The 18,212-nt window shown below is 41.3% G+C and overlaps 1 protein-coding gene and 1 long non-coding RNA gene across 5 annotated transcripts in view; one reads left to right on the top strand and one right to left on the bottom strand.

The window, feature by feature from the left end:
• Positions 1–218: 218 nt before the first annotated feature.
• On the bottom strand, positions 219–1,646 carry LOC107205490. The gene is made up of 2 exons (XR_001521979.2): positions 1,283–1,646; positions 219–446 (listed from the first exon to the last, which is right to left on the bottom strand). It is a non-coding gene; the product is annotated as an uncharacterized LOC107205490 (long non-coding RNA).
• Positions 1,647–1,887: 241 nt separating this feature from the next.
• PAPLN (papilin, proteoglycan like sulfated glycoprotein) overlaps positions 1,888–18,212 on the top strand; it is a 51,771-nt gene continuing 35,446 nt past the window's right edge. For 2 of the 4 annotated variants that reach the window (XM_033515004.1, XM_033515003.1), the window contains exons 1-2: positions 1,892–4,319; positions 15,776–15,835. In XM_033515004.1, the coding sequence (XP_033370895.1) occupies positions 15,782–15,835 (54 nt within the window). In that variant the 5' untranslated portion in view covers positions 1,892–4,319; positions 15,776–15,781. Of the gene's footprint in view, positions 4,320–15,775; positions 15,836–18,212 lie in introns of all 4 variants that reach the window. The other 2 variants (XM_033515005.1, XM_033515002.1) reach the window with 2 other exon arrangements.

Below are 18,212 nucleotides of genomic sequence, written 5' to 3'. Positions count from 1 at the left end.
CTCATCGGTGTGTAATACACTTTCCACCCTTCCTCTGAGGACTTGTAATGTCTCCTGAACATGAAATTGAGCTGTTTTTCCTGAAGGGTTGATGGGATTCATTCTCTATACTGAGAAGCTGTCATTCAGAGGGCAAAAGGACGTGCCAATCCTGCAATAGTGAGAGTCTGGGAAGAATGGAGTTACTGGTGCACTATTCAAGTTTGACAAAATCTCAGTTCAGGTTGAATCAAAATTTACTGACATTTCTTTAAAAAATAATAAGCTAGTAAATCAGTATGTGAAAAGATTTATTGTCTTCAGAGTAAGATGAAGCCTCCAATTTTCAGACCCTTGTGCAGCTGATGGAGAGACATGCTGTAATGTCCCCAGTAGCAGTGGACTTGATTTGACATCCCAGAGACCTTTATTTCTTTACCTTCTCATTCAGCCATCAACACACTTACCTAGGATGTAAGATTACTGTTCAGTATTATCTTGTGCTCAGAAATATTTGAACATATCCCCTGGGAAAAATGCAAGTAGAAGGCTAAATGTAATGGCTGCCCATTTCTCTTGATTAGGCCATTGCTCTTACCAAAGAAACTGGATATTGTTCTGAAAGCAAAGCTAGGTACACATCCCCTTGTTCAGCATGTGACCCAGCCATAATCACAATGCCCTAGATCCTTGCTCTTTAGCTAAATGGTGAAGTGAGTGATCAAGAGCACCAGTTTGTAATCTGACTATGCCATGGTTTCCTGATCACAGTAGTCTCCTGGGAGGTGCAGATTTTGAAACCAAACTGAACACATATTCTTCTCTTCCTTGCATGAATGCCCAAGCTTCTCTTTTGGAGGCTTTGTGAGTCTTGCCTGAATCTTTTGCTGCTCAGGGGGAGAAGCCAGGAGGTAGAAGAGTTAGGTGTTAAGTTCCCCCGGGGAAGAAGCAAGGTGTTTTGGTTTTATTTCTCAGTAATTAATTTCTTTGAAGACAAATCTGTTTTGCCCTTGACAGTGAGTAAAATTCCTATATTTATCATGTTTGGCAAGTTTTTCCATCAGTGTTTCTTCCTCTGTCGTGTTGAGGATGAGGAGTGATAGATCATCTTGGTGGGCATCTGGTGACCAGCCAAGTGCTACAGTGCTGTAAGTGTTGGACAGCCATAATGAGTTAGACTGGAGCCCTGTCCAGCAAAGCATTCAGACCTTTAGATAGTCTTTGGAAACAGCCTTTGGCAGTAAGGAACCCCGGTAGTTTATTCCCACGAAAGGTATAACAAAAGAGAAAGCAGAAGACTTACTCTGGCCATGCAACAGTTGAAATCCCGATGCCACAGTTCCTGTAGAGGTTGCTCCTTGCCAAAAGCACTTCAGTGATCAGGCTAGAAGGGGTATCGGGTTCAGCAGTACCACTCACTATGCATTTATCTCAACTGTTCCTTCTTGACTTCATCTGGGACACCCAGATGCCAGGCTAGCCGCTGGATAGAGCTAGTGGCAAGAGGCACATGCCTGTGGTCCTGCTGTGTTCATTCCATAGTGACCCGTCAGTGTCTTCCTGGGAGATGAGAATGGTCTTGAATCAGTGGATTATCTTGTTTCCACTAAAGGGTAAGTGGTGAAAACAATTTCAACACAAAGATCATGTCCTTTCTTCCAGAGGAAAGGTACATATACAAAACTTTCTGTGAAACCACAGGGCAAAGGTTTACTTCATATTTGCATTGCCTTTTTCTAGGTAAGCACTGGCCTCGAGCTCAAATCCTACACTAACAGCTTCTGATTTTGTCACATCTCTGCTGGAACCAGGAAGTATGAGCAGATTAGTCTTTCCTTTTTTTTTTAAATAAAAGAAATTTAGTTGATGTTTCATGTTGCTTAGTTGTGGTAAAAGTCTGGTTGCTTCTTTTTTTATTTCAGCATCTCAGGAGCTCATCTATTAAGTCTGTATGGGGTTAAAATTAATCCAGATGTGTTTACACAGTATCTGCTTTAATGCAGTAGGCACAGCTGTTTTTCGGATGTATCCTGGCTAGATTCCAACGTGAGCAGTCACATTTTCCTTGTCTCTATACTCCCTTGTAGTTTATCAACAAGAACACAAGAACTACAAGAACATTATTAATCTTTGTATTTAAAAAAAAACATTAATTGAGGGTCTACTGCCATGAGAGGCATTTTAATGATTGTGTATTTATAAATTCATCTGAAGTTGTGGGGGATTTTGCCTTCTAGTTTTTAAACTTTTGGGACTGGATTTCAAGCTTTTTCTTGCCAATGGGCTAAAAGCTTTAAACTGATCTGAAAGTTTGGTGTATTCATAGAAGGCTAGGGGTTCAGGTGTTGGTTTAACCAAATATCATTAAGCTTAGAATATAAGGTGACACCTAGCAGGATGGCATTAGCCAGTGGCTAATTGAGAATACAGGTGGAAAAAGAAAAAGCACGTGCTCATGTAACCACTTTCTGATGCAAAACGAAGGGATCACAGCTTGGCTCAAAGCCCAAATTTATTTTTCTTAAAAGAAAATTTGAACCTAAAGAGGCAGGACAATAATTTCTATATTGTTAATTAGGCATTAACAATGTGCAATTTTTGTTTCTTCTGACAAGGATAACATAGGTAGCCGTGCACCTGTACCACCATTAGATGTTCTTCAGGGGTGTGTTGTGTCTTTCAATATCTTGTGATTCCCTGCTGCTTGGTGGAGGTGTTGCCATTTTGTGTTGGATTTCCTGTTAGGGCTTATCCTTGTTTATCGTGGCAGAGTTAGCTTTGACAGGAAAGTACAGGATTGCTTTTGCTTGTGGAAAAGATGTGACTTTTATTTGAACTCTGTCCCCTGTGGGATGAGTAATGGTAGGGGATTTGTGTACCTTTCATGGCTAGCTGCTAGACAGGGATTGAACAGCAGGGATGAAGAGAGCTGTATCCCTGGAATAAAATTGCTTCTGTGTCTGATGCGTTTACGAGTCTGCTAGAAACTTCCATTTGGAGCTGTGCACATCTAGGCTTGTCAAGAGTTGGCAAGGACATTGTCCCTTTTGATTGTCTGAAGCAGCAGCATAGCCAAGAAGACAGTAGTGATACTAGTTCTGGAGATTTCATTGCACATCTTGATGTCTCCCATGGAAGATCCAACATGTGGAGTTACCTGAAGGTAGAAGCTTCATCTTTCCCTTGGAAAGCAAGGTTCTCTCTCTCTTATGGTAACAAATGAACTGCTGATTAAAAAGGACTCCAAAACCGGAAGGCAAAACATGAAAAACCAACCCAAAGTTAAAACTTTAAAGCTATTCTCATAATCTAGGAAACCTCGGTCATAATATTAAATAGGATTGAAATGCTGGTAGCTGTTACAATTGCTGGACCAGAATCTATTTTTCTAGATTTGTATTTCATTATTTATTTGTTTTATACTAAGCAGAGGACAAAATCGATGGGGGGGCAGATTTATCTGTTTGCAAAATAAAACAACAGCAACACATGAGTTGTTATGCAATGTTTTCTCTAGTATCCACATGATTAAAAACACAAGTTTTTCCTTGTAATGAGTCCAACTAGATTCCTTTTCTTTTAACAGTTTTTATGTTGTTAAATTGTTCCTTCACGGGAGTTTTCAGGGGCTTTCTGAATTGCATGGCATTTGTTAGAGGGAAAAAATAAAGAAACCTGTGCTGCCATTATCTTTGGTTAAATTCAGGTCTGTATCCAAATTGCTGTCATTTTCAGTTTTTACGGGTCTGCTTAACTTTGCCTAATCCAGCAAAGACCCAATGTGAATTGTACTTAAGTTCGAAGTTTCTTTTGTCAAAAGCTTATTTGTGAACTGTGATTCAGCCTGTAGTTTTAAAGTAAATGTGAAGTTAAACTTTTTTTTTTCAGAGTTAAGAACTTAGTGAAAATGAATACCGAAGGGATGTGTGGATAGCTGTCTCTCTTTTCATATGATGCCTACAGCTAAAATAAAACTAGTTACAAAGGGCTCCACCCCTGCAACAACTTTAGGCAGAATTTAGAGCTGATGTGTCTGCTCACACACAGACTACAGAAGCTAGAAACAATTCTAAGGCAGGCGTGCCTGTGTGCATGCTTACGACGCTGGCTTTCCAAAGCAAAAGTGAAAACTTGTGTGAAGAAACCGAGAGGCTGAAGGGGTTAAATGAAATACAACTCTGCTTTTCCTGTGCAGTAAGGATTAGTAATCAAACAGAAGCAGGAGAGAAGAGCGCTGAAGTGCCACTGTTTCAACAAGAACGACTGGAAAGTGGGTTCTGGAGCTTGACTGCAGTGTCTCCAACTTGTGCTCACCTGTCACAGGTGAGCACACGTCGAAGGTAGGAGTTGGCTTTGTGTTCTGGGCTGTCTCCTGATCCTTCTACCTGGATACCTACTCTCTATTAGTCTTTTCAGTGCTGTTCATGCTCCTTAAGCTATTTTTCATTTCCCAACTTTCCTTCTTTTATTTCAGTTAAAAGAATACAGGGGAGAGACCAGAGTCCTTACGACTGCAGAATTTTATTTCTCAGGAGGGAGGGTGAGAAGATGCTCCATGAGCTTGGTGCCCAACCTCAGCGGGGCTTGGCGTGCCCGCAGGCGCTGCTCCCGATGTCGGGCCCGGGAGGAGCAGGGAAGGCGCCGCTGTGGGGATGCGGGCCGAGCCCGCGGGGTCACACACACGCTCTGTCAGCACACAGGGTGCGAGGCAATCTGCAGCCTGCAGAAAGGGAGTTTTGGCACGCGGGAATAAAAGTCTGTCTGGGTGCTACGACTCTTGTGGTCCCTGACTGTGGGCCCTGGAGAGCCACGCTGCTGCTCGTGTGGCAGCAGGTGCTGAGGGGAGGCCGTGGCTCCGCAGCGCTCCCGTGTTGCTTCCAGCTGCGTGAGGGGAGCTGGCAGGGAGGCCCGGCTAAACAGAGCCACCAGAGCTGTCTGTGAAAGCTTTTTGGCAGCGGATCTGCCATCCCTGAGGGAGTCTGAGGTGCGAGGCAGGCCGAGGCGGCGGCTGCAGGGATCCAGGGAGCTGTCCTGGCACGGAGCAGGTAATGGTCTGGAAGCGATGTGGGAGGGCAGGAGATCTGCCTGGTGCGCTGGGTGCTCCCTTTGGGTGGGTGGTCGGGTGGAAGTAGAGGAGCAGCTGGTTTGAAACTGAGTTTCAAAGCTTTGATGAAGGTAATGTTAGCTTTGAATGGAGACACTAGGACTAGGATTAGGTGTTAGCACAGAAGCTTACTGAGATGGTGGGTTTCTTCAGGCCTCCCTGTAGAGACCTTAAAATGAGTTTGTAAACACCTTTGTTACTTTGGAAAGTGTCTAGGCAAACACATGCTTACCCTTTCTGCACTGTACTTATGAGGCCCTTCAACAGCTCCTTTGTAAACTGGCTCGCAGCTTACGTGTTTTTATCCTGGCTTCTCAGAGATGTCCCACACCCTTGAATGCCAGAGCATCCCCAGTCTGTGCAGAGAGTGCAGCCATGAAAAGCCACTCTTTCCGAGGTGCAGTGTGAGGATGAGGCAGTCAGTGTGCTGCACGGCCATGTGTGTGTTGGACAGCCTCACTCCAGGATTCCAGGACAAATGCTCTGCTCTTACACGGAGCAAAGGGAGGTATTTGGGATGAGGAACATGGGTGGATAAAGTCAATGAGTGTCTTTGGTATGGCACCAGCTTAAACTAATATTTGTTCATGTCAGTGAATTAATTGATTGATAAAAGGAAAAAAAGTTAAAACAGAGCAAATTTGCTGTCTCTGTAAGTTTTGTGCTTTTTTTCCTGTCCAATGTGAGATAATTGAGGCTTCTATTTTGGGCCTATTTTCAAGTTCTTATACACTGTGAAGTGTCCTGACGCCTTAAAGGTGTTTGGTTTTGAAATCTTTTTTCTCCATGAGTTTAGGCGCTTGATGACATCACGGAAATGCTGCTGTTGGGATAGTTTCCTTGTAGCATTTGCCTGTTTCAAATCTGTTTGCTAGTAAACAATCCACTCTGAATGTAGCATTTGATAGGTGTGTGAGGAGTGATTTGAGATGATTTTCAAGGAAGGATGTAGAGCTTTGTTTGCTGGTCTCTATATGTATTTATGTTAAAAATAATATTAGGCAAAAACCATAATTGTCTCAATTTTAAGGGAAAATAGCCACCACTGTGTAGAGAATTTAGGGAATGGATGATCTTAAATGTTGCTGTTCAGTAAGTGCAGTAACTTCTGATGCAGATCACTTCCCTTTGGCTTTGGGATGGGCTCTCTCTGTTCCAGCTGCTTACCAGCTTGGTAAAGGAGAATGCAGGTAGATCTCACCTAATCTAGCTGCTTCAGGGAATTAATTGCTTTTCAAATTAGGCACCAAGATTCTTTTAGAGTCTCAGGGAATGGCTGTGTTCAGACTTGCTAAAACGGTTGAGGAAACAGGAAAGCAGCTTCATTGTTGCAACTGGTTTTCTTCGTAGCACTTTTTGAGTCAAAGGTGCAAAGTTTATTATTTTTGGGGTTTTTTTTAAAAAATAGGAAACCTGAGAGAAAAAAAATAAAACAGCAACCAAACCCTTTGATCTTGATATTCTTCTGAATATAATGTAAATAAGGCAAAATACTGTTCTGTGCCTCAGGACATGTAGAGCCTAGGCTACCAGAAGGCTTTCTCTTTGTTCAGTGGGGACCTTAAATGCTAATAAAACATTAACCATTTTATTCATTCATGTATGTACCTAGTGACTTATAATACACAGCAAACAAATAGCTTTTTTGTAAGAGGATGTGAGCTCAGTTTTGTATGAGAACAGCACCTAGAATACACAGGATGAAATTACAGTAGTCCTCACAATTAGCATCACAGGCTCATCATCAGCTGAATGAAGGAGGAAATATTTCTCCAGTGGCATTTTGATGCTGATAGTGAGCACCAGAGCAAATAGGTTGCTTTGCTCTTAGGTCTGAGGACAGGACAATTCAGGAGTGCTGTGAGCCCTGCAGTGTACCTGGCACACTGCTGAGCCCAGGCACTGATGGAGGATTGCTCGCATTCTGGACAGTCATTTGCAGTTATGCCCACTGTATGATGGACTTGTCAAAAGAACTTACTCCTCTCAAAATGATGCTCTGCTGGATACAGCTTCACAGGCTCATTTTTTAGCACTTCTGGATCCAAACTGTGATTTGTTGTGGTCCAGTCTTGTCTTAGACAATGAATAATAAGGGTTTCTAGATGTTGGGGAAGGGGCTTTTATATTAAAATACTTGAGTAGGTGTCTACTCATATCATATGCACAGCCTATGATCAAAACCTTTGTTTATGCTTTCTCACACGGTAATAAGCTCACCTTCCTGACATGCAGACGTGATGCATAGAAAACAAGTGCCATCCACAGATTGTTTATTTCTCTGCCTAGCCCTTAAAGCAGTAATTGGAGGCTCTGGTTTGGGCATCTGTGGGAGAAACCAGCTTCAGAGCACAGAACCAATTTATTTTTAGATCACACCGTTGTCATTTTGCTGTGATCACACCGTCGAGCATGTGCTTCCTTTGAGAGCTCTCCAGGCACTGCAGTGTGATCGCACCCTCCTAAGATCATTTTTTATGAAGTTAATTTTTAGTGACAGATGAAAGATGCTAGGGCCAGTATTCTCAGAGACAGCAGCCCCAATTCCACTAGCATGTATTCTCCCTCCTAAGTTTGTTAATCTAAAGTTCTGCTTTAGGTTGTGATTTTGTTCCATTTTTGTTTCTTTTAGTTCACCTCATGTTACTCATCTTTCTCTTGCACAGTAATGTAAGCAAGCCCACAGATTTCTCTGGGGAATTTCTGCCTCGTAGCACTGAAGGTGTGTCTGCATCACAGTCTGTAGGGGCGATTCCTTAGGGAAGAGATGTACTTGTACAAGTGTGCTGTGTTTGACATGTTTATACATATATATATATAACTGAGTTAACTTTAAATGAAAAAACTATCTTGGCTTCCAGAAACAATGTAGAGGCAGCAGCAATCAAAACCCACATGAAGTTCAGAGTAAATAGTCTCGTGTTTTCCTGTCTATTATTAGTCCCCAAGCAAATTTATTTAAAGGTTTTACAGGTGTTCCCTGTGCATATATCCTACAAGCATACTCTTGAATGCAGTGCTAACATCCTCTCACTGAACAGAGATGTGAATCTTGCAAAGAGAAGCAGAGAAAAATTTATATGGCTTTAAAATCTCCTCTTGAAATAACATTCATTTTTTATTTTTATTTTTTAACCCATTGCACAGCACAGAAATTGCTGTGTTTATATTTGGGATGGAATGAAGTTAAATAAATTTGAAGAAATCTTCTAGCATGAGAATTCTTTATTTTCCTAAAGATTCTCAAAAACTTGAATTGTAAGAGATTAGTCTCAGGGTAACATGCTTAGGTGGAGGTTAGGGAGTGAAGTCCCTCCCACTGTAAGTGAAGAGCAGGTTTGAGACCACCTGTGGAAACTGAATGGGCACAAGTCTGTGGGGCCTGTGGTGATGAGATGCATCCCAGGGTCCTGAGTGAACTGAGTGACATGGTTGTCAAGCCACTCTCTACGATATTTGAAAAGTCATGGCAGTCAGGCAAACTCCCCAGTGACTGGAAAAAGGGAAACATTTTTCCTGTTTTTAAAAAGAGGATAAAGGAAGGCCCAAGGAACTAAACACTTGTGAACCTCCCCTCTGTGCCTGGGAAGATTGTGGAGCAGATCCTCCAGAAAGCAGTGTGGGGGCGTGCAAGACAAGGAGGTGCTGCAAGACAGGCCAGCATGGCTTCACTAAAGAGCAAATCCTGCCTGCCCAAGCTGGTGGCCTTCTGTGGGGGAGTAACTGCAGTGGTTGACAAGGGAAGACTGGCTGATTTCATCTACCTAGAATTCTGTAAGGCTTTTGATGTGGTCCCATATGAAGAACTTGGCAGTTCTCGTGGATGAAAAGCTGGACATGAGCTGTCAGTATGCGCTCACAGCCCAGAAAACCAAACACATCCTGGGCTGCATCCAAAGCAGCATGGACAGCAGGGGAAGGGAGGGGATTCTCCTCTTCTGCCCTTGTGAGACCCACCTGGAATAATGTGTCCAGGTCTGGGATCCTCAGCATAAGAAAGACATGGAGCTGCTGGAGTGAGTCCATAGGAGGCCACAAGATGCTCAGCGGTCTGGAGCACATCTTCTATGAAGAAAGGCTGAGAGAGCTGGGATTGTTCAGCCTGAAGAAGAGAAAGCTCCAGAAAGACTTTATTTCTGCCTTCTGGTATTTAAAGGGGACTGAAAAAAAAGATGGTGAGTGACTTTTTATGTCAGTAGGTAGTGATAGCACATGGGGTAATGGTTCTAAACTAAAAGAGGGGAGATTTAGATTAGATATTAGGAGGAAATTCTTTATTCAGAAAATGGTAAGGCACTAATGATAAGGTTGCCCAGAAAAACTGGGGATGCCCCATCCCTGCAAGTGTTCAAGGCAGGTCAGACGGGGCTTTGAACAACCTGGTCTAGTGGAGGTGTCCCTGCCCATGGCAGGACAGGGGTGGGGGCTTTGAACTAATAATCTTTAAGGTCCCTTCCAACCCAATCCATTCTATTCCTTATAAACAGCAGCAGTGCTCAGTGTCAGGTGATATTTCAGGTCAGCCTAAATAACTCACAGAAATGAAGCTTAAGTTGTCACAGGACAGTAGTAAATGTAAAAGATGGTTAGCCATTCCTCTTCAATTATGCTAGTGTTTGGGGTATTATATCCTTGTCATGCATTTTCCATAGGCAGTGTGTGGCTTCTTTTAGCAGTGTCTAAATCAGTCTGTGTGCTTGTCGTTATCCCTACATGCTCCCAGATTTAATTAACAGCTAAGCACAGTGAGACTACCAAAATAGAAGGCAGAATCCTATCTCTTCTCCTTATAATAAATCTCTTGCTGCAAACCTAATAGTGGGAGGCTAGTTGCATAAAATTGAATCTGAGCTGATATTAATAGGTAGTCAGAAAATTGCCCTCATGAAATAGTGTACTAGCTCCTGCAAAGGGCTGGCATAGTGATTACATTTGCTTGGAAGACGCAGCTTCACTTACCTAAGCCTGAGATACATCATTGTGGATTTTGGAGAGTGAAAATGAGGCAGGTCTGCATCTTCCCCACCCACTCATAGGGTATGGTGTGAGGCTTTACTGGAATCTCTGTGTGTTGATCTTGCTCTTGAGCCTGATGATTTTTTAGCTACTGTGTTGTGTGATTTAAGTATTCAGAGGCTGCTGTGGCTTCCCCAGGTGTTGCTGAACTTTCCTTTACTGTAGAAGTCCTCTGTAAAAAATATTATCAGTCTGTGTCAGCCACATGAAGCGATGGCCTGGTGCAGATTCATGTTAGGAATTAACCTGAAGCCTTGAGTTGAAAATCATTGATAGAGCAGGTTCAAGGATGCTTCTGTGTTACCACTACTCAGTTCTCCAGCCAGCTGGTGTTCTGCTGCTTTACTGTGTTAGTAAGCTTTTTCTAACTTTTTTTTTTCATTTAACAAGGTGAATTTTCATTTAATAAGGTGAATTAAAGATATTATAGCTGAAAGTTGGTTTTTTTCATAATATACATAACATGGCTGAAAGTCTATCTCCATGGGATTACTTTATTGAAGAGGATTCTTCAACTTCTAACACATATTTAGAATTAATTATTAAATCTGGATACCACTGGTAAAGGCACTGCCATAAAAATTCTGCTCAGACAACTTGTGTTTTGTTTTCTCTCCTTTCCCTCTAAGCCCTTTCAGCCAGTCCAGTTTGAACTCATTTATAAACATTTACCCCTTGCTTTGTATACAAACAGCTCTTCATGAATGTGGTTCATTGCATGGTCGAGACAAAGGAAATTCAGCACCCTTCTGTTTTAACGGGCACATAGATATTATTTGGCTTATTTGCCCGAACCCAAAGGACATAAGATCCATGATTTCCTTTGAAAAATTTTCCAAAAATGGATGATTTATTGTGTTTGGGGAAGAAAACAAGTATATTATTAAGAAGTATCTTGAATGTGATATCATCTGCCTAAAGTGGTGATGTTTCCTGGTTCCTCTAGGCTGTGTGATGTGGTCCTTGTGCTCTTCTCACTCAGCTCACATCTTAAGCAAAGGGAAGTTTTTTCCTATCCTTGATCCCTGTTCCATGGAGTCCCTTTGTCTCCCCACCTTCATCTTAGCTTATTTCTCTGTGTGCATGTTTTTCCTTTTTAATTCTTTCAGCAAAAACTTAAAAGGTGTTTCTCAGTTGTCAAGGCAAACAAAAGCAAGCTGGAACAAAGATATGCTGGATGGTTTTTAGAGCAAAGCAAAATCATAACGTCTTTAGAAAATGTAGTGAATCTGAAAGCTCAAAGACTGTGCTCTCAGTCAACGACTGAAAAAAATTGTGTCATTGAATAACAGGATGATGATATGTTGCCCATTCTGGCTTCCCACCTCCTTTAACCAAACTTCTAAAAATATAACATCAAAGTGAGATCTGATGTGTTTAAGGGGAGTGAGTGGAGGAAAGGGAAGGAATTTCTGAAAAAGTGTGAGTAGTGGGACCCCTGTGGCAACATCTGCTTTAGTGCTGGATGTGCTAAACTTTACAATAAGCTGCTTCTGTTGATATTGCAGGAGGTAAATACTTACTGCTGGGGTGGCCAGCCTGTATCTCAAGCTGTGCATGCAAAGGTAGCTTCTGTGTCAGGGTTACTTCAAAGGGAGTGATTGATCAATACTGTGTAATTCAGCTTCCCAAAAGGGAGTTGAAATGACTTGTAAGGGTTTGCAAAAGTCAATAATGCTGGGTGGCTTTGCATGTCCAGCTAAATCACATCTAGACTACACAAGTGAGAACCCTGAAGGGGTCTTTTTGCCTTCTGCCTATGAACCACTCCTGGAGCAATCCCTGACCCACACATGTGAATAGAGAAAACCTGATAAATGTGTGAGCAATGAAACTCATGAAACTTGTTTTATTCTAACTTTGTGATCTGATTCCGTAGTGCCTAAACATCTTAAGTTCTTGCTTACACAAGGCTAAGTTATTCATAACATTACTTGTAAGTTTGGATTTCCTTCCTGTTGAAAAGAAAAAGTCACCATCTAAACAGATTGAAAGTTCAACACATCTCTTCATCCTGGTGGAGTATCTTTTCCCTCAAAATACAACTTTATTGCTTTGAGACCCTGAAATTAGACAACAAAGTTATTTTTTCATATATATATACAGGTAATGTAGGTCTTGTTTCCCCAGGAACATGGATGTTAAGAGGTTGTTTGAAAAAGTAGCCAAGTTTAAGTAAGGAATTTTATTTGTGCATTGGAAGGCTGGATTTACACACATAAAGTAAATATAGGAGTCATTAAAACTGTCCTTGATTCTAAAACATACTCCTGGTCTCCATGAAGATTTGACTGGTCTTGCTAAGCCTGCCTGGCCCTGGATAAGAGTTTCTAACTAAATAAAATATTTTTACAGCAGCTCACTGCTGGCTCCACCATAGAGAAGTCTCCAAGTCTGCCCCTCTGTCTTTTCTAGAACTTCTGTTTGTAAAGGCAAAGGCTTCTTTCCTAAATGGGTTCAGTGTTAGCCCTGAAATAAGGGTGCTTCTCCCAGTTTCCAGTGGTAGTGGAGTTCCTGTACTCTGTTCAGTTAGGAAATTCCAGCTATCTCTTCTGTGGTCCTCTCACCCTCCTGTTTTGGAATAGAAGGTTCCTGAGCTGCTGAAGTTAGATCCCAGTTTGAATTTCTCCAGTGTTTGAAGAAGCTTGGGTCAGCATCTCCTATAGAAAACAGTCCAGAGCTGAACTCTGAAGCGGATTCTTTTTGACCAAGCTCACAGATGGCTGGCACCACTGCCCACTTCAAGCCTTTTATTCTTCTCACTCGAGCAGTTAATGCCAGATGTGACAATTTGAATCTCTTCTGGTGTATGGGCAGAGGTTTCAGCTGGGCACACCTCTATTTCTGGTTAAAGATCCTGGTTGTTCCTTTCTTGTTGTGAACTCATAAACCCTCTCCCTAAGATAACTCCATATTTTAGCACTATGGCAGGAATTCCTCCTTGTGAGCTTTCCAGCAGCTGTTCCATAGCTTGAGCATAAAGTCACTATTTCCCCTCAGGCTTTGCTGCTGTTTCTGGGTGGAGGAGGGGTGGAGATGCTGTTCTAGCACACAGTGGGAAAAGGGAGCTGGGGAGGGTTGAAGAAAACTGGAGAAGGGCAGGAGGCTCGGGGAGCAGCAGCTGCTGTTGCTACAAGTGAAAGAACTGCAAAACACTGTCCTTTTCATTCCTTCCCCCACATACCCAGCCTGCAGTGAGAAGAATGGCAAATGAGCAGAATAAACTTATGCTTCTGTACCCCAGGTCCTATGAGGAGTTAAAGGGCCATTAAATCCAGAAACAGAACTTGACCCCGTTTTAAGGTTTCAGACAGATTCTTCAATCCCATCTGTTGTGGTTGAAACTAAGGTGAAAGGAATCAATGCTGAGTTCTACAACTGAGGAAGCTTTTAAAATAACAAGTTTGTTGATCCTTAGTAATCAAATAAAAGATTTGTTTTCCAGTGGGGAATTTCATAGGGTACAGATGGGCCCGTTTTTCCTTCTGCTGATCCTTCCTGGAATCCCTTGACAAGTTTAATAGAGCTGGATGGTCTAAACATTTTAATGCTAAATTTGGGACATATGATAGCAATTTCCATGCAAGTGCAATGGCACAAAATTACAAGCAAGCACCAGAGCTTTAACCTCTTGCTGCTTTGGTGCACAGGTTTGCCCCATACATTGGGATCCAACTCTGTCTCCTCAGAGAATCTTTTTCTCCTGTCTGGCAAAAAACACCTAAGATACTAACTACCTGGGGAATGGGAGCACTGCTAGCCCTGGTGATCTGCTCCTCCAGCCTCTTCTCCAGGAGCCTGTGTGGTTTGGTCCCAGCTCCCTATCTGCCTCTTGGCTCAGAGGGTAGAAAGAGCTGAGCACACAGTTCATTAGCAGCACAACAAGGATTTGATTTTCAAGGCGTATCTGTGGACCTGAGAGGTGGCTGGAAATGGAATATGGGAGACAGGAGTGCTGGGGAAGAGATGAATCTTTTTCCTCTTGGTAATAGGAATAGGAGCTGATCTCAAATATTTACTTCTGGTACCAACACCATTCAAGAAAGATGCTGCTTTCACAGTGCCTTTTCCTAGTGCTGTGGGCACATTATAAGGTCATTCAGCATTTTTTACCTCTTCTGGAGGGTATCCAGGTTGTTTGTTCCTTGATTTGAATAGGAAGAGTTGTAGTAGCACCTGTGGGTGATGGCAGATACACAGTCTTCCCTTGGTTTCCTAAGAATGACTAAACCAAAACTAATGGAAGTCTTTTCATATAAAAAGCTTCCGTATCTTCATTTTCTTATGAATCTTATGATTGGCATTCTATTTAGGGAGAGAAGTTTATCAGTGCTTGTTTTCCCAATTCCATTTTCCCTGCCCTTTGCTATTTGGCACATAGGATTTGGTGCAAATGAATTTTTTAGTAGCTTTTACATCTGAAAGAGGAAGTATTTAAGAACAAGCTTTTTATTCTCAGCATGGTGAATGCTGGGAGTATTAAAATCCATGATATATATGGACTTGGAGAGCTGTAATAAGATGTGTTCATTGAGGCCTAGGACTATAAGAAAAATGGCTGCTCATCATAAAGTAACATGAAATACTCAAATACCAGATCAAGTAAGTTCCATTTTGGTTATTTCTTGGTTCTGATGTCATATCCTCATGTAACAGTGATTTCATATCAATGTTATTATTGTTAATAGTGATTCACCTTCTGTATTTTATCTGGATTTAATAGATCAGGCTAAAGGAGCTATAAATGAAGTTTTAATACTAAAACAGATGTTGCTAAGGACTGATGAGATAAACATTTCTTCCTTGATACTTGTGTGTACTATGAAAGGAAAATTTCTCCTTTTACCTTTCCTTTCCCAAGTTAGAAAGAAGCTCAAACTAGATAAAACTGTGCTAGGAATATCTAGTTCTTTTTTTATTTTTTTTCCTGGGCTTAACTGGTCACAAGGTCATGAGAAAATGGTGATGACAAAGAGTCAGTCTGTGGTGGCTGAAGTGTCCCTGGTCACAGCTGTGAGCTCTGGTGAGTGGTGGTGTGGGCTGCAACTCAAAAGAGGAAGGATTAAGTAGCAACAGGGAATGTATCAACGAAGTATTGTGGTTCCAAATGTACATAACACACCAAGATTAGGAACTGTTTTATGCTGCCATACCAGCCTACATGACCTGATCTTTCTAGCTCTGCAGAGGGGATGTAACAACTCATGGTGGAATCTAGCTATAGCAGTCCACGATGAACTGTTGGATTTTAAATAAGCACAACCACACAAGATGAATGTAGGATACAGAAATGTTAACTGTGGAATTTTTTACCTTGGGTTGGTTGAAGTCATTGCAATCTTCAAGTATTTTATCAGGTGTATACACAAAGGGGTGGGAGAGCAGACATGCAACAGCATGCACCTTCCACTGTGCCTGGGGACGCTGTTCTCCTAATACCAGAGGAAAGTTCAGGGGAATGTTCACTCTTAGTAACTATATCCTGGCCTTCTGTGCAGGGTAATTTCAATCTTTGCAGATGCCTTCATCTGTCCAGGGAGTCTAGTGGTAGAACTACTTTTATTCTGTCCCCTTGATTTTACTTGCACCTCCATTTTTACTTCATGGTATTGTAGCTTTTCCACCAAACAGCAAAACAGCAAGCAATCCTGATGAGTAATTTTTCTGTTCCCACAGGCAGAGATGAAAAACCTGTTCCTTCTGCTTATGCTGACAACATTACCTTCTGCATTTTCAGTAAGTAAATGCTCTTCTCAGCGTTGTTACAAGAAATGAAAGATACTTCTGTTAAGAAGTGTCAACATCTGTAACTCAAGTGCTTTGTAGAAAGTATTTCTGAAAGAACTAAAAGGTTAAAGTCATCAGGCCTATTGTGGCACATCTTATGAAAAGTCTAACATGGCAATTAAATAATAGAATTCTGCTAGTGCCTTTGGTTCCAGGGATGTTATCTCCAAAGCAGTAATTGCTGTCTCCTGCTTCAAAGCTTGAGAGAGTTATCACTTGAAATAAAGAGAATGGATTTTTGGTTAGTTCATTTTTCTCTTTTCTTTGGTCTTAGAAGTATTAGCCATGTGGTATAGTTTTGCTGGGAGAGATTACTTTATGTTATGCCAATGTGATATTATCAGAAAAAAGAATGCAGCAATTAAGAATTGAGATTCCTGTTCCTTTCTGAGTGAGAAGCAGGACTTTTCTGAAGTAAATGCAGCTTGAGAACAGTTCCCCTGACTTGAAATTGAGCTGGACTTCAGTAAGATAAAAGATGACCTGCAGAGTAGAGTGGAAGCGTTAGCAAAGGAAGACATTACGTGTTTGTTAGGTGTAAAGGAACAGAGAGTGAGGGTGGGGGGGAAAGAGGCAATTATCACTTGGAGTAAGTGTTTTGCTTTCTAGGCCACCTTTGAAGATCAGGGATGAGAGACCAGAAATGAAGCAGAGTTTGTTAGTTGCTGTATTTCCTCTTACAGATGGAAATATGCTTAAATGAGAGCTTGCTGTCTCACATCTAATAAAAAATCATACTGTATGTTAAAAGAACCAGAAATAGAATATATTCTGTTCAGCTAATCTGTTCACCTGCCTATCTCCAGCTTGGAGATTTTGGTGATTTTTTTGGAAGGATATGACTGAAATACCCTAGACTCTGAAGGCTGACATTTCTCTGTAGCATTAGGCTCTACCCCCTGCACACAGTCAATAGTTCCTCCTGAAGCCTTGCTGAATGAAAGGAGAAGTTTTGCTTGGCCACCACTTAGGTTCAGTTTCCCTGACATACTGGATCTGTCCAAGTCATACATTTCCTCTGAACACTGTTTCTTTACATGGATCTGCATTTCTAGGTTGAAATGGTGGCTTTTAATTTATTCTGAATAAATTAACATTGTTTAAAGTGCTAATCTGTTGAATAAACTTTTAAATGGCTTAACCAAGTTTAACAAAGGGCAGAAGATGCACAAGGACATCAAAGTTAAAGTCATACAGAAACAGTAAAAATTACTGTGAGGACAGAGAAAGAGAAGATGGTACTATTATTCCTATGGAGGGAAAGGTAGAAAACAAGAATAATTTTACCCAGTAGGACCAGTTTGTTTTGCCCTATAACCTGTTTCCAGCTATGTCACAAACGTGTCTAGAAAAAAACATTAAAAGATAGGCAAGTACAATTTCCCCCAATACACTTCCAGTTTATGAACCCTTTGAGCTTGAGATGTCTCTGTTTCTCTTCCGTGAATTTGGTCAATGTTTCTTTGAAGCCATAATACCAAGATCCTGCTCTTGAGAGCTAAATATCAACTATCATTTAATGATTTATTAATATTAATTAATAATTAATAAATAATAGCAATTTGGGATTGGATTTGTGTTTCCCCTGTGTGTCACTTAAGCTGCCTACATTAAATCTCCACTGTCATTTTAGTGATAAATCACTTATACTAAAATGTTTTCCCACAGTTCTTTGCAGTATGTCTCTGGTTTGCTGTTGTCTTTTATTGCCCTGTATTACCTTTATCATCTGCTTTCATTACTTCTGTGGTTTTGGCATAACTAATAAATGTGTTGAGGCATTCCAGTTCCTTATGGAGTTCTGCTGCTAAAGTCAGTTCTTGCAGTGGATGGAGATTTTACTCCTGCTTTCATCTTTGGGCCACCTGCTCATCATCCATTGAAGAACTGTCCTGACTGCTTAACTTTCTTCAAAGCTTTAGGTGAAGGATTTGTTTGGAAGTTTTTTGCAAATCTGAGTGTATCTGGCAGGTTACCTTTGTTGATATGTTTGTGAATTGAAGAACTGCAATATTCTTAGAAGGATTTGCCTTTAAAAATCTTATTGACTTTTTCCAAAACATCCTGTATTTATGCAGGTGCCTGCAAGCTCTGTTCTTTGTTATAACTTCTATTAATTTATCAGTTGACGTCAGTTTTACGCTCTGTGAATGTACAGTTCCATGGGTTCCCTTGGGATCATTTTGTAAACAGGTGTCAGATTTTCCACTTTCCAATAATCACATGTTGAAGCGGATTTAGCTGAGAGGGTTGTCTGCTAGTATGTAACAGTTTATCCATTTCAACCTGGAGTTCCTGTTAGGCCCCTTGGATAAACAACTTCTAG

Source organism: Parus major, chromosome 5 (genome assembly GCF_001522545.3).
Source record: "Parus major isolate Abel chromosome 5, Parus_major1.1, whole genome shotgun sequence".
NCBI lineage: Eukaryota > Metazoa > Chordata > Aves > Passeriformes > Paridae > Parus > Parus major.
The sequence above is the reverse complement of the archived record's forward strand: the minus strand, read 5'-3'. Positions and strand labels throughout refer to the sequence as shown.